At 47.0% G+C, this 21,153-nt stretch overlaps 1 protein-coding gene across 2 annotated transcripts in view; it reads left to right on the forward strand.

Moving 5' to 3' along the window:
• Positions 1 to 38: 38 nt before the first annotated feature.
• The window catches only part of NUP214 (nucleoporin 214), a 60,020-nt gene continuing 38,905 nt past the window's right edge, over positions 39 to 21,153 (forward strand). For both annotated transcript variants that reach the window (XM_053282155.1, XM_053282156.1), the window contains exons 1-18: positions 39 to 210; positions 2,735 to 2,930; positions 4,940 to 5,091; positions 6,162 to 6,351; positions 7,051 to 7,121; positions 7,998 to 8,061; positions 8,251 to 8,354; positions 9,591 to 9,697; positions 10,164 to 10,230; positions 11,318 to 11,444; positions 12,306 to 12,467; positions 13,970 to 14,429; positions 15,246 to 15,406; positions 17,607 to 17,698; positions 18,258 to 18,347; positions 18,949 to 19,098; positions 19,223 to 19,381; positions 20,825 to 20,928. In XM_053282155.1, the coding sequence (XP_053138130.1) occupies positions 169 to 210; positions 2,735 to 2,930; positions 4,940 to 5,091; positions 6,162 to 6,351; positions 7,051 to 7,121; positions 7,998 to 8,061; positions 8,251 to 8,354; positions 9,591 to 9,697; positions 10,164 to 10,230; positions 11,318 to 11,444; positions 12,306 to 12,467; positions 13,970 to 14,429; positions 15,246 to 15,406; positions 17,607 to 17,698; positions 18,258 to 18,347; positions 18,949 to 19,098; positions 19,223 to 19,381; positions 20,825 to 20,928 (2,498 nt within the window). In that variant the 5' untranslated portion in view covers positions 39 to 168. The remainder of the gene's footprint in view (positions 211 to 2,734; positions 2,931 to 4,939; positions 5,092 to 6,161; positions 6,352 to 7,050; positions 7,122 to 7,997; positions 8,062 to 8,250; positions 8,355 to 9,590; positions 9,698 to 10,163; positions 10,231 to 11,317; positions 11,445 to 12,305; positions 12,468 to 13,969; positions 14,430 to 15,245; positions 15,407 to 17,606; positions 17,699 to 18,257; positions 18,348 to 18,948; positions 19,099 to 19,222; positions 19,382 to 20,824; positions 20,929 to 21,153) is intronic.

Raw genomic sequence — 21,153 nt, forward strand, 5'->3', positions numbered from 1 at the left:
GCTGAAAGGCTCCTTCCCCCAGCACTGTGCCTAGAGCGTCACAGGAAGCGGAAGTCTCATTTACTTCCTCGCGGAAAGGAGGCGGCGGCGGCGGCGGCGATGTGGGCGCGTTGTTGAATCTTTGAAGTCTGTGCGTGGCGGGTTCCCGAGTCCCGCCTCGGCCGCGTGATGGGGGACGACATGGACGTGATGCCCGAGCGGGAGATGAAGGTGAGGAAGGGAGGAGCGGCCGAGACTGGGGCGCCGCATCCCCCTCGGTTGCCCCTGCTTAGCTGCCATATCCCGAGTCAGACCCTCTTGGTCCGTCTGGCTCAGGATTGTCTGCACTGACTGGCAGCAGCTTCTCCCAGGTTGCAGGCAGGAGTCTCTCCCAACCCGATCTTGGAGATGCTGCCAAGGAGGGGACTTGGGACCTTCTGCGTGCAAGCAGGCAGGTGCTCTTCCCAGAGTGGCTCCATCCCTTAAGGGGAGTCTCTTCCAGTGCTCACATATGGAGTGTCCCATTCACGTGCAAACCAGAGCAAAGCCTGCTTAGCAAAGGGGACAGTTCATGCTTGCTGCCACAAGACCAGATCTCCTCCCCCCGCCCCCCACAACCCGACTTCTTGGCTTCTGCTCTGGTGTTGGGGCTGATTCAGTCTGTCTGTCTGTCTTTTCATTCTGTCTCACTCTTCCCCCCAAGGAGTCCAGGGTGTTATACAAGGTTATGTTTATGTTCACAACATCCCTGTGAAGTGGGTTAGGTGGAGAGGGGAATGGCTGGCCCAGAGTCCACCGGTCAGTGTTCTCTCTAATCTTTTTTGACTGTGTGCGGAATGAGTTTTGTTGGGAATGAAGCTACTGTTTTGCCCTGCAGGCGACAGGAGCTTACATGTTTCATTTCAGTCTCTGTCTGTTTACATTCCTCCTCCACCCCACCTCCATGGAACCACGGAAACAGCAGCTTCAGGGGTGAAAAGTTGTCAAGCCCTGGAATAGAAAATGTTTCTTCCCAGCTGACAGGCGAAGACACCGCCGTTGGAAACCCAACACGTTGTTCTTCTGCCCCCCCCCCCTTCAGATCTGTCTGTACAAATATTTCACCTCTCCTGACTCATTGACTGGGTTGCAGTCCTCTTTAAAGATCTTAAAAAGATCTTTAAGATCATGGGAGGACAGCTGGTCTTGTGGTAGCAAGCATGAATTGTCCCCTTAGCTAAGCATTGTCCACCCTGGGAGACTACATGTGTGAGCACTGTAAGATGTTCCCCTCAGGGGATGGGGTTGCTCTGGGAAGAGCATCTGCTTGCTTGCATGCAGAAGGTCCCAAGTTCCCTCCCTGGCAGCATCTCCAAGACAGAGCGGAGAGAGATTCCTGCCTGCAACCTTGGAGAAGCCGCTGCCAGTCTGTGTAGACAATCCTGAGCTAGATGGACCAGTGGTCTGACTATACATCAGCTTCCTATGTTCATATCTTTGCTGGCTTCCCTTCTGCTCCCAGATCCAGCTCAAGCTCCTTACCTTCGAAGCCTTCCATGGCCTAGGCCCTCCCTACCCGCAGCTCCTATATCCTGTTGCATTCCTGTCCTTTCCCCCCTTGCTGCCCCTTATGCTTGGAACTGTCTCCTGAAACACAGTTCATGATCAAATCCCTTCTTAAAATGCACCTTTTCAATGAAGCTGCTTCATCTGGCTCAGTACTGACAATACTGACTGGCGGTGGCTTTCCGAGGTTTCAGATGGATGTGTTCTCCAGCTGTACCTGCAGGTGCTGCCAGGGATCTTTTGCATGCAAAGCTGATGTTCTGCCACTGAGGTATGGCCCCTTCCCAAGCCTTATACTGAGTTAGACCCTTGAACCATCTAGCTCAGTTTCTCAACAGGCTGGTAGTGGCTTGGTGCCTAACCAGGGGTGGGCCACCGTTGGCACTCCAGCTGTGGCTGAACTACAACTCCCATCATCCCTAGCCACAACTTCTTATAAATCAATCCCCAGCTGTAATAAATCGTGGCTGGGAATGATGGGAGTTGTAGTTCAGCAACAGCTGGTGTGCCAACGGTGACCTACCCTTGGTCTCAATTGACTGGTAGTGCCATCCAAGGTGGCAGGCAGGAGTCTCTCTCAGCCCTACCTGGAGATGCTGCCAGGGAGGGAACCTGGGACCTTCTGCCTGCAAAGCAGGTACTCTATAACTGGGCTATGGCCTCATCCCCTTGGAGTATTGCTTGGGGTGTTCTCTAGATTGCACAGTTCGCCCCTCAGGGCTGGATTTTTTGGTCTCGTTTTCCCTCATTGGGGGAGTGTATCCTGTATTCGGGGTAGATCCTCCCACCTGCTCAGAGACAGGGACAATAAAAAACTTACTTGCCGCATCCCATGAGAGGTGCTGCCCTGTTTGGATCCCAGTCTTCCCCCTGTCTCACTTGGAGTGGGAGCCTTTCACAGCAGCTTGGTGCACTTGGTTTTCTCTCTCTCATTTCTCCCTCCCTTGCGATCTTCCCCGATCTTGAAATGACACGGAAAAAATTACATAACAGTCAAAAGACTATATGTTTCAGATCCTTAGAGTTTTGGCCAAGAGATGGGATTCTGTGGTATATTTTAAAGAAGGAAAAACTTTGGTGATTTTTCTACACCTTCTGCACAGAAAGATTTTTAAAGCTTTGTGGCTGTGCTGGTCAACGACCGTAATAAAGATTATTATTATTATTATTATTATTATTATTATTATAAGCTTTGTGGGTATTGTCACAGGATTTTCAGTTCAGAGCTCTGAAGAAAGTCCGGATTTTTGAAACCCCCGATGAGCTCCCCAAAGAGCGTTCCAGTCTCCTTGTCGTGTCCAACAAGTATGGATTAGTCTTTGCTGGCTGTGCAGCTGGACTGCAGATCTTTCAGACGAAAAACCTTCTAATGCAGATTCAAGCGGGGGATTCTCCATATAAAATAGGTAAGCTATACTTCTTAGCTATAAATCTCTGTATGTGTTCATTCAGGAGAAAGTCACGTTTTGGCTGCCCACCACAAATTTTAGGGCAATGAGACTCACTTGCCTTTTTAAAAAAAAGAAGAAAAAGACGTCTGCATATCTGGGCTAGTCCACTTATAAATAGAGGGATGAACAGTCAGGCAATATTCTGGAGTCTTAACGATTGGGTCAAGCCTTGTAATCCACCCCAAAAGTTCCTTTGGAGACCATAATAGTTGTGAATCCTCTCAGCAACACCTCCTGCATCTTTAAAGAAGCTCATGGAGAGTGAAATAACATCTCATTTCAGTGACCCAGAATGGCTCAGAATTGAATATCCTCTCTTGGAATATTATTAGATGGAAGATAGTGGATTTCTTAACTGTTGTCTTACTAATCGGACATCTACAAATCTGTCAGTGGTGACTGACATTAAAAAAAAAAAGAATAGCATGGTTCCCTGTCCCAAAAGAGCGCACAATCTAAAAAGAAACAAAGTGTAATTTTGTTGTATGAAAGCTTTTATCTGCAATACAATATAAGATAGAATTGTTCTGTTTTTAATTGAGCTACGTTGACTGGTTTGATAAACTTGATAGATACTGAGTCTGCATACTTGAAGCATTCTGAACACTTAATATGCTATATTAGGTATGAAGAATCGTATATTACTGCTATACATAAATAACTTTTAAAGGATGAAGAACATCTCAACCACGAGTCCAATCCAGTCAGGCAACGTCCATCTAGACCCCTATTTAGTTTCCAGCAATGGTCAGCCTGATGCCCCTTGGCCACAAGCAGATGGCATCACTGTCCCCTCTTGTTTTCCCCGAGCATCCAGTATTCTGCTATGAACATGGAGGCTCTATTTAGCAAGTATGTCTAGTATCTGCCAATGGGCCTATTCTCCAGCAGTATAACGATGTTACTAGCTAAGCAGCTCAAGGGGCTGCATGGAACTGTTTGGCCCGGATCAGCCAAACCAGGGATTTTCAACCGGGGGTACTTTGAAGCCTTGTAGGGGATGGAGCCCTCCTTGCCTCCTTTGCATGCTACACTGTTGGCTCCCGACTGGAGGAGTCTTCTTCAAGCCAAAATAAGTCCTCTCCAGATGGGGAGGGAGAGGAGTGTCAGGCAGCACTCAGGGAGGGAGAGGAGTGTCAGGAGCATTTCCCTCGCTGCCCAGCCTGTCAATTAGGCTGAGGGGAGGAGTGGACTGAGCCTGAGCTCAGTCAGTCACATGAAGAGGAGGAGAGGCGGGGCAAGGTCAGGGCTATGCTGCAGAAATCTCACCATGAGGCTCCCGGGGATGGAGGGAGGAAGAAAGCCGCAACATGGAGTTAGAGCTTTGCGGGGACGGAGTGGCCTGATTCCAGGGCATAGTCTCTTAGCTTGCACTTTATTTCCACCAACTTTGGCAAGATTTACTTCTGGGTGTCACAATTCTTGGTTGCTTATATGGGACACCTGAGCGAAAGATTTTAGACAGAAGGGGTACACTTGTTCTTTTTAAAAAAGGCTGAAAATCTCTGTGCTAAATCATGGTTTGGTGCTGCATGATTGCGTCTAAGAGCTGCACTGAGTTTCCCCCCACTGTGTGTGAGAAGAGGAGGTGAAAGCTGTCACTTCAAGAGCCACTATCTGCCCCTCAAACAGAGATTGGATATCCTGGTACAAATCACAGTTCCCTGAATTCACGCACAGTGCAGAGCTGCCGTTTGCATTCCACTGCAGTGGAAACAAAAGTGCTCCCTTGCACCTGAGCCCTGGGTTCGCTTAGGCTTGTTCATGTCCTGCACCACTCAGCCCTGTCTTAGTGTTGTGCTTGAACTGGGCTTCTATGACTCTCTTCGCTATCATTCTATCACTGATACCCAGAATCGTGTGCAGGCATTGGTTGAAAAGCGGAATCTAAATATTTGTTGTTGTTGTTGTTATATGTCAGGGTTATGCTAGTATATCAATGCTTCTCTTGGTTTGTTTTCAAGTTGAAAACGTCCAGAGCCTCTTTGTCCCCACGAAGTTTCGAGTGCATCACCTGGCGCTCAGTTGTGATAACCTCACGCTCTCTGTCTGCATGGCTTCCAGCGAAGTTGGGTCCTTCATTGGCTTTTTTGATGTCCGTACCTTTGTCAATCAGGTGAGCCAGGTGTTTGTTTGTTATTTATTTGATTTATATACCGCCCTTCCAAAAATGACTCAGGGCGGTTTAAAAGCTTCCATGGGCTACAAGAGAATGGCAGGTTACTTTCCCGCCGCACCTTTAGGTTCGGAAATGTTAACACATTGGGTTAAAATGAAAATAAATAAAAGTACAACTAAGTACAAGCCAAAAGAAAAAAACCAACTGATTTGCAAAATGACAGTAAAAATATTGGAAGCTTCTAAGTGGAGCTCTACAGCACCGGTTTTAAAGGATTAGCTTAGTAAGGATTGTCATGTAGTTAGATTTTAAAAAATATGTACAAATCAGGCAGAAGCCCTTAAAAAGGGCTTTATGATGAGTGAGGCAGAAGTTTATTTGTTGTGATTGTATAATTATAGTTATCCATTCTAGGTAAGTAGTGAGAGCTGATAAAAACTGGGATTATCTGTGCTGCTGGTCTGCTTCTTAATGTTCTGAAAAATCTTTATGGTGTTACTACCATTTGCAGGGGGGAATTGTGTTTCTAATCAGTCAAAGCATTGTTGAAAGCATTTTGAAAAGACGCAGAAGGCAGCAAAATCATTGACCTGCAAGTTCTCTAAGGGGGGGAGATAGGAGGCCAATGCCTTTTCTTTCTGACTGTACAACTGTGTAGGCCAGTGGTCTCTGAGGGGAAAAACTAGATATGAGATTTTCCAGTGGCAGCAGGGATGGGGTGGGTGGGGGGGTCTATGTGGCAGGCTGCAGTTAAGTAGGTCCTGTGTTTGAAATGGTTGAAGGTTGCTGTTGCAGGCCATAGCGGAGCAGCTTAGCTCAGTGATGAAGCTCTTGCTTCACATAGCAAGGGTCCCGGGTTCAATCCAGTTAGGAAGGGGTAGCGGATGGTGGGAAAGTCCTCTCTCTGTTGAGACCCTGGAAAACCACTGCAGAGTAGGCAGCCCTGGGCCAGATGGGCCAGCGACCCAGCGCTGTATACGGCAGCTCCATATGCAACAAGAACCTGGAAACTGTCCGAAAGCTCCTTGGGGAGGCCTTTGATGGGAGCGTCAGTTTCCTTCTTGCAGGCGAAACAGCAGAAACGCCCATTTGCATATCAGAAGATGGCTGCGGCACTGGTCAGCGATCTGAAGTGGAATCCTGTGAATGCCTCCATGTTGGCGGTGTGTTTGTCGGACGGCAGCGTCTCTGTCCTGCAGGTCACAGATGCCGTGAAAGTGTATGCCACACTTCCTGCCTCAGTGGCTGTGACATCAGGTTGGTAGCAGAGCTTTTGGTTGGTGTGGAAACTAACCCAAGTTCACCTGGGCCCTTTCCAGACGAGCTGCTCAACAGCAGCAAAATGCCTCCATTCAGGCAAGTCGCATTCGGAACGTAAACAGCAGGGGGAGCAGTCTTGCAGCAACTAACAACTCGATATACAATGTCCTAGCTCTGTATCCCAGCGATTAAATTTGAAACAAGGCGTTGGAAATGTAGATGTGACACTGCAGTCCCTACGTGGACAGCCGTGTCACAATGCAAGAAGACATGAAGAATGACGTGACCCCATTGCAGGATCTAATCTGGAAAGCGCCCTAGGAAACCTGATGAATGAGGGGCTATTTGGCTCATGCTTAGGTGAGAATGGTGTCAAATGTGTATTTACAAATATGAGATCAGGCTAGATACAGGTAGTTGTTTAACCCTTTCTTCGATTTAAATCAGACCTAAAGAAATGTTCAAATATTGCTTAGTGAAATTTGACGAGCTGTTCCTGCAATCAGCCCTACCTTCTGTACAAACGGCAGCTCTGAAAATTACTCACAGGGCCATTTGAGTCCGTTCCCCTGGTGTTCCTATTTAATTAGAGAGCAGCAGATCATCCTGAGATCTCAAGGCAGAGTGTCGGTTTTAGTGCATACTGGTTGGCTTGCTGTCATTGCTCAGGAAGCCCTCTCGTCTTTTCTTTTTCAGTGTGCTGGAGCCCCAAAGGAAAGCAGCTGGCTGTGGGCAAACAGAATGGCACCGTAGTCCAGTATCTGCCTGTAAGTTCTTGCCTACAGCAATCTCTCCCCCTCTCCCTGCAGGTGATGGCCTGTAACTTCTATCATCCTATCAATGGGAGTTGTAATCCAACTCCAGGGCTGAAGTTGTGCATGGTAGGAGGCATTTCCTACCTGTAAGAGCTGTTCGGCAGTGAAGCAGCCTACCTGGGGCACAATGTTCCCTCTAAGGCTTGCACACGTGTGTGCGCTTGCAAGTTTTTTGATGTCTGCTCAGTTAATTTTAGATCCCGCTCAGGCTGAATCAGGAAGGCCCCTCTCTGAATGCATGTGCGCGCACACTGCCTTGATCGTGCTACCTGGAACAAAATTCATTCCGGACACAGATGAGAAAAATTAGAGAGGCAGTGAGGGGCTCTCTCTTGATGGCGGTTTTCAAACAGGCTGGGCGGTTACCTGTCAGGGATGCTTTAGCCGAATCCTGCACTGAGCAGGTCTCAGGACTGGGAGACCTCCAAGGTACTTTCCAAGTCTCCCGTTCTGTGAGTGTATAAAGCTAAAGCAGGAAACAGGGTGGGGGTCTGGGCTGCTGCATCACCTGGAGCATCCCAGCTGAGCAGCAGTCAAATGGCTACCCCCTTTCCTGCTTTGGAGTAGGCAGAGGGGGGTGGTGGGCCTGGCTGTCACTGAGCCATGGTGCTTCACATGCCACAACTGAGCAGCAGCTGAGTGGAAGTGAGGTGTGGGGAGATCATGGGCAATGGCGTTTTGGTCTGGTTTGACCAAGATCAGCCAAAAACCTTAGAGCCCTGACTACACCTGGGATGGAATGTTGCATGGTAGGGCTGGGTTTTATGAAACTCGAAATGTAAATGTTTTATGAAACTCTAAACATCCTCTCCAATTCTGTTTTTTCAGAATCTTCAAGAGAAGAAAATAATTCCATGCCCTCCATTCTATGACTCTGATAATCCCGTTAAGGGTTGAGTATTATCTCTAGCTTTGTTTTATGGCCGATATTGCTGTTTACTGTAGTGGGACTGTAGTGTTTTCGTCATAGGTCTATACTTGATTCCTTAAATCCATGCATATTCTGGACTGTAAGATGTTCTTGAATTATGAAACGTCTATATTTTCCAACAATCTGTTTGGTTGTGCTTCTCTCTTCTAGTGCTGGATGTGTTGTGGGTTGGGACTTACGTCTTCACTATCGTCTATGCTGCTGCAGATGGGACTTTGGAGACAGCCCCAGAAGTGGTGATGGCTGTGCTTCCTGTACGTGTGGAGGGGGAAGAATGCTTAATTTTTCCAACTTGTTGCTAGTTAACACTTTCTAATGTCTGCCGTACCCAGAATGTTGGGGGCAATATGCTAAAATCATTGTAAACCGCTTAGAGAGCTCCGGCTATAGAGCGGTATATAAATGTAAGTGCTATTGCTAAGTGCTATTGCCGTGCTCCTGGGTTACTTTTTTCTTTTTAGGATCTTGTATATATATTTTTTAATGTTTATATCCCACATTTTTATTGCTCAGCACATTTACATATACGGATTTTCAACAAGTGTGCAAAGTTGTTTACATAGCAAAACGAATGAGATCATGGTTTGCCGTGTCCAAGGGTTCACAAGTATACATCTCCCACCTTTCTTCGGTTGGTCTCAAGGGTTCCTTGGGGTTTTCTATCCAGGCTTTGACCAGACCAGATTGCTGCATCATGCATACAACTGCCCCAACAAAATCCAGCACAGCATTCCTCCTAGGAATGTCTCCTAGGAATTGCTGGTGTGTCCCTTTGTGCTTATTTTCAGATTATGAGCCCTTTGGGACAGGGATAGTCTTCCCATCCATTCTCCTTTGAAGAAAAAAAATTCTGTTGAAAACCTCTGTGTGTGTGTGTGTGTGTGTTTAGAATATATAAATATTCTAAACAACTATAATATATACGGTCATTAGTCAATTATTGTATGGAAATTGAACTATGGAACATTTCATGTGGCTTTCTAAGACCATGGAGTGCTTCTTTTTTCGGCATCGCACAGTCATGCTCAATATCCATAGCTGCTGAACAGAGTGAGACTAGGGTCTAGTTCTTGCTGTGGTGGTCAGACTTCATGGCTGTACCACTCCAGGCTTCAGGTGAGAATTCTCACACACAGAAAAATATATCCCTGTATGCGGGAAATGAGCATGGCAGGGGAAAGCGAGGCTTGAACTCTCCTTGCTGACATTGGATGTGGAGCAGGTGGTATTTTGTCTGAAGAAGCCTTCAGTCGTGTGAAGGCTGCATCTGTTGTCTGAAGTGAAGTTGATCCCTTTGGTGTGGACAGCTTGTTCCTTGGCTGTTGGAGTGTCCAAAGGGTAGAAGGCTCTGTCCTTTGCATGTCCCCATTTGAGCACCTTGTATCTTCATCGTGCATGATTCAGCCCTTGTTGTAAGTTATCCAGATGTGCCCCTTCTGTTCTGTTTGTGAGGAGGCGTTTCAACGTAGCTTTCCATTCCTTCCATTCAGAAAAAGGAAGAAAAACGACCAGAGATTTTTGTGAATTTCATGGAACCCTGTTATGGTAGCTGCACAGACCGGCAGCATCACTACTTCCTTAACTATGTGGAGGAGTGGTAAGTAGCAGAGCCATAGTAAAGCCATAGTAAAGCGTACCTCATCCTCTGCAACGAGACGTGCTTGCAAAGCAGTCCGCTCAGTTGGTACCAGCTTCTTGTGGGATTCGAGTCACCTAATGCAGATGAGATGCATCTGGGGTGGGTTTATCCCCCGTCAGGGCTATATAGGACTGTTTTTCTAATAGAATTTGCATAGTCCTGCCCAGGAGCACGTGACAAGGATAACCCAATGAGATGCCTTGATAGCAGCAACTGAGAAGCAGATCATTGAATGCTAAAGTTTTGTTACATGGATTAAAACAGCATCGTGTGGATCTGTTCCTTTTGTATCCATCACCTAAGAAAAGCTCTTTCTCTGTTCAAAGTACGTTATTTGAAACTGAAACAGGATTGGTCATTCTGCTTGGGAAAAGAGTTGAATTCATTCTTTGTATGCCTTCTTGATTTTTTTGTGTTTTTAAAGGGACCTGGTCCTGGCAGCTTCTGCTGCCTCTACAGAAGTCAGCATCCTGGCAAGGCAAGGCGATCAGGTAATCCTGCTCCATGTTCCTCAGAGGCATGTGTGGGTTGGGGTCGAGAGCTGTGAGTTTCTATGTTTTGCGTTCCGGTGAGGGAATTGATTCCAGAGAGTGTGGAGATACATGCTTAACACGACTTATCCTCTGGAATTATAAACAAATACAAATATAGAATACCTGAAATTCAGTTAAAGCAAAAACGTGTCTCAGAAGGGGTGTAGCAGGGAGTCTTCAGGAACCTTGAGCTTTCGTGGACTAGAGCCCACTTCTTCAGACGCATGAAAGGAGGGAGAGAGGCAGAACAAATGGTAAGCCGTGGCGTCAGAAGCTTCTGAAATTCAAGAACTGTGGCCTGACTCTTTCCACAGAGAGCTCATTTTATGAAAAGGGGGAGATGCAGGTTATCTCCTTTTTGCAGCAAACGGAGTTAGGGGCTCTTCAGTTTGTTTTTCTAAAGTGCCTGCTTGTGGCTAATTTCTTGTGGGGGAGATGCCTTATGTCTGCTCTTCAGGCAGTTCTCCAGTTTGCAGGGATTTGGCCATTTCCCAGTGCATTTAGTTGCTGGGAAATGCCTCCTTCTCTTTGTCCAGCTACGTTACTGCAGCTCTTGTGACTTCTATGTGACACAGGGTTTGGTGTGCAGTCTCACAGGCAGCTCTTGAGTACCATCACAGTGGCCACCTGCCTTGCGTGCAGAAAGACCCCTTAGCTCAGTCCCTTGTATCTCCAGGCAGGAGGTGTCTGAGGAGAGCTGGTGCAAGTCAGGATAAGACAGTACTGAGCTAGCTGGAGCAGTGGTCTGTACGAGGCGGCTTCATACATTCTCTTCTCCCATTGCCAGTGACCTGTTAACTGTGCTGAAAATCAGTTGCTGGGTTTGGACAGTGGGTGGTTCAGTCCTTGTTTACTTACATCTTTATTACCAATGCATGCAGCATACCAGGGTGTGTGTGTGTTTGTGTGTGGTGGCATCTTGGTTTGTTTTTTTGAGTGAGGGGTTGGGGAAGCGGGGGGAAAACCCTCAGCCCCCTCCCCTGCAAAGGGAATGATGGAGGTGGCCAAAAATTAACCAGGCCCAATCCATTTATTTCTTCTGTAGAACAACTGGGAACTGTGGGTCCTTGAAGACTCGAGCAGAGCGGAGCTTCCTGTCACCGACAAAAGCGATGACACCCTGCCAGTGGGTGTGGCCATTGATTGCACCAGTAATGTGCCCATAACCATTAGTAAGTGGCGCCATAGTTCTTCATATGGAGCAGATAGAGCAGCAGAGCTCTGTGCAGGGAGCTTTTGGGGTGGATAGACCTGGGAAACAGCGGTTTATGATTTCAAATATTAATAGCTGACCTGCTAGTTGTGGATCTTGAAGCGATCCAATACCTCAAATGTGCTCTGGAAGAGTATCTCCATCAGTAACCTGTAGCCATAGACTATTCATTTCACCCCACTCGACTCTTCTGTTGCCATCTTTCCCGTGCAACTTGCTGAAAGACTGAAAATAAATCTGTTGCAGTAGATACTTAGGTGTACAGGATGCCTCTGAATGCCAGTTGCAGGGGGAATAACAGCAGGAGAGAGGGCATGTCCTCAACTCCTGCCTGTGGGCTTCCAGCGGCATCTGGTGGGCCACTGTGTGAAACAGGATGCTGGACTAGATGGGCCTCCTTGGGCCTGATCCAGCAGGGCTCTTCTTGTGTTCTTACGGACTATTGCTGTTAGGCGCTTTCCAGATTACACACTTCAGGGGTAAAATGCTTTGGCTTTGTAGGATCGTATTGAAAACGACCCCCAGAATCTCAAACAAGAAAATACAGCTATTTTTCTGCAACAGACTTGTAGTACTATAATGCAAAGATAACACATGAAAGAAGGCATCAGAAATGTGAACCGCACCCTGGTCAGTGTAGGGAATGTGGTGTCACAACACAGGAAGTACGGAAGCACACTCAGAAGATCTGTAGTGACCCTTTTGTAGGGTTGAATCTGGAAAGTGCCTTACTGTTATGACTACAGATATTTTTATGATATTGGTGGGGGGAGCTTGGGTAATGCTGGCATCCAGGTGTGTTTCTGTGACCCTTTTGCAGGTGAGGAGAAGACTCTGGACCCAGCCCCAGTGCTGCTTCTGCTTTCTACAGATGGAGTCTTGTGTCCCTTTTATATGGTCAACCAAAACCCTGGCGTCCGATCTCTTCTCGTGACACCTGAGCTTCTGTCAGTGGACGGGGAGAGAGTAGTCAAATCCGCTGGTAGGTGCTTTCTTCCCATCGGAAGTATCTGGGTACACTTTAGTATATCTTGATTCTTTAAAAGTATAAAGCTGTAACAACCATGTTCTGTAAGCAAGACCCCGAGTGTCTGATATACAAGAGAGAAAATCGGAACAACACACATCTGGACATTTGAGCTTTTCTGACAGAGCTTTATGTAGCATTCCTTTGGTGGGGAACGTTTGTCAAAAGCTTTTTGGAAGTTCAAGTATACTATGTCAACTACACAAGATGTGCTTTTGGTCTTACTGACTTGTTTGTTGCTCTGTATATTGCCATGTATGTTGATGGTAATATAGTACTAAGAGGGTAAAAATATTTTTTGTTTGCATAATGTATCTGAATGACCTAGAGTTCACGTCAAACCTCTCTAACTTTTCATCGGTGTAATTATGTCTTTTGTTTGATAGGGAACAACTTAATTTGGATTTAGTCCTTTTCTTTTTGGCACTCGGTTGTGTATTGGCAGAATATTTTATTGAGGTTGATGCCAGCCCTGCCAAAATCAATGAGAAGTTCAGGAAGCTGTTGAATCAGACAGACTTGGGGAAATGGATTGATTGAGGATCGGCCTTTTAATAGGCAGGATCTTGGATGTTCAGTATAATAATGTCTCATATGTACATTTTCTGTCCCATTCTCAGGGCTAGTAACAATGTTTGAAGTGTGCAGAGGTAGATGTAAACCTCTCACTCTCTCCCTTTCACTGGCTTTGTTAAGGTGTGTTGAGGAGAAAAGTTGCATAAACATAGGCCATTGTGCCCATTCAAGTGAGGCAGTTGGTGACTACAGACAGTGCCTTTTTAAAGTTGGCCCCTGAATTGTGGAATGCGGTTCCTGAAAACCGGATGCTTGGGACACGCATAGGAGGACCACTGAGGTCATCCTAGAGGCTTCTGGCTGGCATTTGGCACTCAATAATCCAGCTGAGTGCTGGGTTAGAGGTGCTCTTTTTTTCTTACTAGATTGATTTTTTTTATGGCTTTTGTCTGTATTGTTTTGGTGAAACTTTGCTGCTGTCCTTTGCTGTTTCAGTGCTGCTTTTTTCCTGTTCTGGTTTTTAAAATTATACCTCTTAAACGATTGTTTCTACAAGTTATTTGTACGATGCCGTGGAAGCCCTGGCTAAATTGTGGCTTAAAAAAAAACCTGGAGAGATAGAGATATATTTATAGGTATGTATTAGGCAATCGAGGGAGCACTTAATTTTACCTCTGGTCTGTAAACAGCCGGATCAATCAGCGGAACAACTTGTTGAATTCCTACTCTCTGATGAGGCTGTTTTAAATTTTAACTTTGTAGCCAAATTTTGTTATATTGCTCTTAAGATGTATAATGAGAACCTATAGAGTTTCTTATAAATTTGTTTTGCCTTTTGCGTGTATGGATTGTTTGGTCTTGGACCGTAAATAAAACTTGACTTGACTTATAGGTATGTATATATTTTTAAAGGTGCGTGTCTCTTTTTCTCCCACTCCCAGGAAGTGCCCCTTCTTCATCAGCATCTCCCTCTGCTCCTGCCAAGGTTGAAGCTGCCCCGGCGGTTGTTGTTGTGGCCCCAGCTGTGTCTTCAGTTCCCAGCCCTGGAACAGCCCCTTTCTCTTTTGCACCCTCCCCTTCAAAAGCCGCTGGACCGACCAGCGATTCCTCCCTGCCATATGCCTTCCCATCGGACTCTCTGAAGCCTCTCCCCAGTTCCAGCCTGAGCGGAGTGGCAGGCTTCTCCTTGCCTCCCGCCGCCTCCAAAGCTCCTCCAACCCCAGCTCCCTTGGCGGTTCCTGCGCCGCCTGCTGCCGCTGCTGCAGCCTCCTCTTTCTCTTTCGGGAGTTTCAAAGCCAGTCCCGATGGCCCGGCTGGCCTTCCGCTCTCCGCAGCCCCCGCTGGGCTGAAGCAAAGCTTTACCCCATCCGCTTCCTCCGTCAAAATGAACCTCAGTGAAAAGTAAGTTTCCCTTAAGTACTCTTGCCTGGAATGTGTGGGGTCGCTTGGAATTAGCATGAAGTGTGGAACTGATGACTTCACAAGTGGATCCGTCCTGGGCCTTCTGAGGTTCACTGGTGAAGCACGCACGTGGCATGCAGACCATCCTGGGTCCGATCCCAGCACTTCCGGTTCAAAGGATGTCTTCTGGCCGATGATGGGGAAGCACTGCGTCCCCTGGAAGAGTAGCCTGCCAGTTGGGGCAGACAATTCCGGGTCTGACTTTCTATAAGGCAGTTTAAGCCATTCAGTTTCCTCTTGCACCTACTGTTTTTTTTCTTTTGTTTCATTGTCTGCTCTGTTTAGGAGATGTTTATGCTAACTTAAAATGGCAACAAACCAACCAGGGCAGTTTACTCATATGATCAGGAAAAACACAGGTCACCCAGGTGCCAAGCGTTGAAGGGTAGTACCAGCGTCGTGCTTGGCGACAGACCAGGAGCTCGTGACTTGCAAAAAGACCTGGCGAGAGATGCTCCCAACATTTGGTCCCAGTTAGCAGGCTTACAGCTGTATTTTGGACGGTCTGTCGTTTTCCAGGCTTTAACAGCAGCCCCTTGCACAATGCGTTATCAGTAGTCGATCCTGGAAGTGTGGCTAACGGTGGCCAGGCTACCTCTGTTCCGGAATTGCTTCTGGTGTAGGGCACTCAGTGCCATCAAGGCCAGCTGGACACAGGAAAATCTCCAAACTGCAAACCGGCTCCTTCAGTGGAGAGTGTAACATGATGATGATGATTATTTATTAACTTGCTATTCCCCCCCCCCCCCCCGCCAGGTTCACTGCTGTGGAGTCTTCTGTGCCTGCTGCTAGCAGTGGTCACGGTTCCGCCGTCTTCTCCTTTGCATCCACTGTGAAGCCTGCTCCCGTGGCGCCCGCTCCGATCTCTGCTTCTCCCGTCGCGCCGATAAAGGCTTCGACCCCAGTGTCCTCAGCAAGTATGGTTCCTTCCCTTTTATCTCCTGCCTTGTCTGCTGTCCAGAGTTGGACTGTGAACTCCTCAGGGCAGGGACTTGTCTCTTGTGGGTTTGTTGATCTGACGCATTGATGATGATGCGATGGCGGTGAAGATGATGATCAATTGTACTCAAGTTGGAAGTTGCCCCCGTCTTCTTGGCCCCGGCCATCAAAGGTGATCCCAAATCAAGTGGTGCTTATAATCACTTATACAGGTGAAACTCGGAAAATTAGAATATCGTGCAAAAGTCCGTTAATTTCAGTAATGCAAATTAAAAGGTGAAACTGATATATGAGACAGACGCATTACATGCAAAGCGAGAGAAGTCAAGCCTTAATTTGTTATCATTGTGATGATCATGGCGTACAGCTCATGAAAACCCCAAATCCACAATCCCAGAAAATTAGAATATTACATGGAACCAAGAAGACAAGGATTGTAGAATAGAACAATATCGGACCTCTGAAAAGTATAAGCATGCATATGTATTCAGTACTTGGTCTGGGCCCCTTTTGCAGCAATTACTGCCTCAATGCGGCGTGGCATGGATGCTATCAGCCTGTGGCACTGATGAGGTATTATGGAAGACCAGGATGCTTCATTAGCGGCCTTCAGCTCTTCTGCATTGTTTGGTCTCATGTCTCTCATCCTTCTCTTGGCAGTGCCCCATAGATTCTCTATGGGGTCAGGTCAGGCGAGTTTGCTGGCCAATCAAGCACAGTACACTGTATACTTTTCAGAGGTCCGATATTGTTCTATTCTACAATCCTTGTCTTCTTGGTTCCATGTAATATTCTAATTTTCTGAGATTGTGGATTTGGGGTTTTCATGAGCTGTACGCCATGATCATCACAATGATAACAAATTAAGGCTTGACTTCTCTCGCTTTGCATGTAATGCGTCTGTCTCATATATCAGTTTCACCTTTTAATTTGCATTACTGAAATTAATGGACTTTTGCACGATATTCTAATTTTCCGAGTTTCACCTGTAATCATTTATGTAGCATTTCAATGGCGGGTCTCTGGTTTAAAGAGCTCCCAACAGCTTGCTGGCCACAGATTCTGACCATGAATTCTCCATCCTCCCACAAGGCTGCTCCGCACTCCTCCCCGCCCCTTGGACAGTCCTCTGAGTCCACCGCTTTGGCGGCTGGTTTGGCTTCCTTCATGCTGGGGCTCTGGAGTGCCAGCAGCCTCGCGTTGACATGATCTTGTCAATATATGTGTGCAAGGCAGGGTTCAAGGCTCTGGAGCCAGTGGTGACTTCCGTGGACCCTCAGTGCATCTCCCTGGCTCGTTGTTCGTTGGGCTTGTGCAAAGCTTTGGCTGAAGCCAAAACCTCCGTACAGCTCCCCTGGCACCATGTACCCACTGTGCAGTGTGACGCTTTCCCCAGCGCTGGTGGGGCTCCTTTAAAGGCCAACGGAGCCTCTCGAGTCTCAGCACCATCTTGGAAGGTAAACATTGCGCACGGGGAAGTATAGTCCTTCCCAGGGCTTTTCCCCGTAGAGTTCTACACTTCCCAACTTCTAAGGGGGTGCTGGGGCTGGATAGGACCCCGTTCCTCTTAACAGAGATCTTTGATGCCAACAATATTGATCTCCACCCCAATGTGTTCCAAGCACCAAACTAACCAGGGGGCTGTTTTAAAAAAGCTCTGCCAGCCGTGACCATTTGCATAAAGGGCGGCACCCAGGAGTAGCTGCTGACACCTGCAGGGGTCACGGGTGAAAGGTAAAGTGTGCCGTCACGTTGGTGTCAACTCCTGGTGACCACAGAGCCCTGCCATTGTCTTTGGTAGAATACAAGAGGGGCTGACCATGGCCTCCTCCCTCACAGTGCTGTGAGGAAGTCAGCACACTAGGAAATTCCTCTCACACTGGAGGCATTCTTTGTTTTTTGTTTTCTTGCCAAAGTCGCGGTCATTTGGAAAATGGTGGAGAGCACTGCTCTAGAGCAAGTGGGAGGAGATCGAAAGGGTCTTGGATGGCCTCCATTCCACCAACAAGAAAGAACCTTCCCCGCAAGCATTACGTTTTCGTAAATTTCTGTTGCTTCAGTGTTAAATTTGTTCCTCAGTGTTTCTGCTGTGTTTGCGGAGCAGAAAGGCTCTCTAGCACTTAACCCTCTTATCACATTGTGCAACTGCTGAATTCATTGTTTCTTTTTGGACTGCAGTGGTGCGCCCTGCTCAGAGTGCTCCCCCGGCTTCTGTGCTCCAGAAGACAGCCAAAATTTCGCTGCCTGTGTCAAAAGCAAGCTCTTCCCAGGTAACAAACAAGGTTTTCCCAGGTGGTAAACTGGATTTTTCTGAACTTGACTAGAAGCATCGTGCCAGATTCAGTACAAGGCAAGGCTCCTCCATGAGTTTGTTTAATTCCCTTTTTCAAGCCACCTAAGCTCGTGGCTATATAATAATAGAAGTTCTCCAAGTTCAGTGGTAGAGCATCTGCTTTGCATGCAGAACGTCCCAGGTTCAATCCTGGCAGCATCTCCAGGTAGGGCTGAGAGAGACTCCTGCCCAAATCCTTGGAGAGCCACTGCCAGTCAGTGTAGATGGTACCGAGCCCCATAGCCGCAAGGGTCTGCTTCAACATACGACAGGTTCCTGTGTGAAGAGGTGGGGTTTTTTGGTCTGTCCTAAATCTCCTGCCAATCAGTTTCATTGGGCAACTCTTGAGTTCTAGTACTGTGAAAGAGATGCAGAGGATCTTCTCTCTCCATGGTGGTGGTGGTGGTGGTTTCTCCGACTTCATGATTCCCCCCAGGATGTCTGACACTTGCACTGAAATTGTGCTGCCTTTACATTCTAAGCGTTGTAATTAATAGGGCCGGGCACCAATGCCCAGTGCTGGAATGGAGAAGCAACTTCATCAGTGGAAGGATTCGGATCCTGTCATCGCAGGAATAAGGGAGGAGGTGAGGAACTTCATCGTGCTTTAGAAGAGGTTGATGGAAAACGGTGTGTTTTGCAGAAATCCCCCCCCTGGTTTGCCATGAGGGGATGCATGCTAAGGTACTTGGTTAAGGGGGGGCATTAAAAAACACCTGTGAGCCCACAGCTCCCCACCACAGAGGATAATGCCTGCTGCATTTCTGCGTGGCTCACTGTTCTGGTTTTCTTCCTTGCAATCTGGGTGAGTAATTCAGCCACCTCTCTACATCGGGTGTGATTGGATTGTGTTAACTGCTTCCGGTACAGTGATGGGGCAGAATTACTTGCCCTCAGAGGAGTCTGCCCATTGTGCCTCAGTATTTATTATTTATTACATTTATAAACTGCCCCATCCCGAGGCTCTGGGCCGTGTACAACGAGGTTAAAGAACATAAAAACAAACATCATTTGAAACACACTCCTTAAAACAATGTGAAAAGAATTTTAACACAGTTTAAAACCAATTAAATTACTTAAACAATTTAAAAACCTTGGAAGGTCATGCCTTCCAAGACAGCCAGCGTGGTGCAGTGGCATGCAATTAACTATTTCAGTTAGTCAAACCTTTGATGTGTGGGTCTGCAGATTGCCCATTTCCAGAAGGAGATGGAAGAGCTGAAAGGCAGGACAGCCAAGGATTCCTTCCAAGTGGGCACTGATGAGGAGAAGAAGATGTTGAAGATGGAGTCAAATGATCTTCACACCTTCCTCTTGGAGATCAAAGAGACAACCGAGGTACAAGGGTTTTGTGCAGAGCTCAGCTTAAAATGTGGTCGTTAACACTGCTCCGCAAAGCTTGTGACCAAGAGTTTCACCATCTTCTGCTGGGTCTCTCTTGCCTTCTGTCTCTTCCATGTAGTCCCTTCATGGAGACATCAGCCTTCTGAAGACAAACCTGCTGGAAGGATTTGCTGGGCTGGAAGACGCAAGAGAGAAGGACGAGCGAGCACACAACTCTGAGTACTTGCATCTGCTCTATAAGAAGCCTTTAGACCCCAAGAGCCAAGCTCAGCTGCAGGTATGGGCAAGCTCTCCTGGCAGAGGGGCCTCAGCTCAGTGGGTCAAGCACCAATCCCTGCTTGGGAGGAGAGAGGGCGCTCCAGCAGATCCCTGGTGCTGTCCAAATTAGTTGGTGCTTTTTTTATTAGGGCCAACTAAAATATCACAAAGTGATATCAAGAGAGGAGAGCTGGTCTTGTGGTAGCCAGCATGACTTGTCCCCATAGCTAAGCAGGGTCTGCCCTGGTTGCATCTGAATGGGAGACGATGTGTGAGCACTGCAAGATATTCCCCTCAGGGGATGAAGCCGCTCTGGGAAGAGCAGAAGGTTTCAAGTTCCCTCCCTGGCTTCTCCAAGGTAGGGCTGAGAGAGATTCCTGCCTGCAACTTTGGAGAACCAAAGTTTGGAGAACCAAAGTCGCTACCAGTTTGTGAAGACAATACTGAGCTAGATAGACCAATGGTTTGACTCAGTATATGGCAGCTTCCTCTGTTCCTATGTTCCTAGCTCTCTGGGCTGCTTAGCAAATTAGTTAAATGTAACGAAATTCCTCTCTTCAGCCCCTCCCTAAATCCATGCTCATCTGCTAAAAAGCTTGGGTTAATTTCAGCATATATGTTAATCCCGGTTGCATTTGTGATTTGGTTTTCACTAAGATGATAAATCTGTGTTTGGACTGTATGGCTTCAAGTTGTAGGTCGTTACTTTGCAGAATGTAACTCCACTTTTTTTTTTTTTTTTTTACAGGTAGGTAGGGTAAAAGGCTAGGCTAGAATCCTTCTCAGCACGTTAGCTTTCTGCATGCATGGATTTTCTGGTTCTTTGTATGTAGAGAAATCAGTCATGTGAACCTGCAGTCTGAAGTGGTGCAACCCAGACACAGGTTGACTGCCTGAGAGAGCATTAGTCCTCTGGGTTGGATTTACAGATCTTTGTACCTCTCTTGTTCAGATATGAGCACCTTAACACAGCATTTCGGCAGGAGTGCTTGATCAGCAGCTTCTGTTATCTCTAGAACTATCATTTTAAACCCTGGGCTGAAAAGCTCAATCACAAGTTGTAGGCAATTTATCCCTTTTGGGATTTGTCGTACTTCCCAGCAAAAGTTGTTGAAGCAACTCAACCTGGTCTCCTGGGGCAAATTGAGAATTGCCTCCAGATGATCAGGCAAGGGCTTCTAAAATATCCTATCATTAAAAAACATATTTCACAGATTACTCTCAGCAGAGATGATAAAAAGTTCCCCCTGCGCCATCTTTCAGAATGATGATTGGGAGCTGACCAGGTGACTTTCTCTGGGTAGAATGTTCTGGAGGTGTGGCCCTCACCACCAAGAAAGACCTGGACTTGGTTGCCGCCAGTGATATCTTAGGCTTCAACATCCTTAACAGTCTTCATAACTTCTGAAACTTGAACTTTGAGTGTCCTGTTTATAAGATGACTCTCTTTTCCTTTGGGCAGGAAATTCGCCGCTTACACCAGTACGTGAAATTTGCTGTTCAGGATGTGAACGACGTTCTGGATTTGGAATGGGACAGGCATCTAGAACAGCAAAAGAAGCAAAAGTGAGCCACATTGACCTAACAAGAAATCTGTTCTAGGGAGTTAACAGGCCTCAAACCCCTTCAAATCTTCCTGTCATTTACAAAGTTTTAAAATGTCATTTTAGCTGCTGCTGGTCAAATATCAAAGTGTGTCAATGTCTTCCATAAAATGATTTAATGATGAACATTGTTGAGTGGGGGGTAAATGGGCTTCTCTTTTTGTCCCCTTTACAAGTAACAAAGAAC

The sequence above is a fragment of the Hemicordylus capensis genome, chromosome 17 (assembly GCF_027244095.1).
Source record: "Hemicordylus capensis ecotype Gifberg chromosome 17, rHemCap1.1.pri, whole genome shotgun sequence".
Taxonomy (NCBI): domain Eukaryota; kingdom Metazoa; phylum Chordata; class Lepidosauria; order Squamata; family Cordylidae; genus Hemicordylus; species Hemicordylus capensis.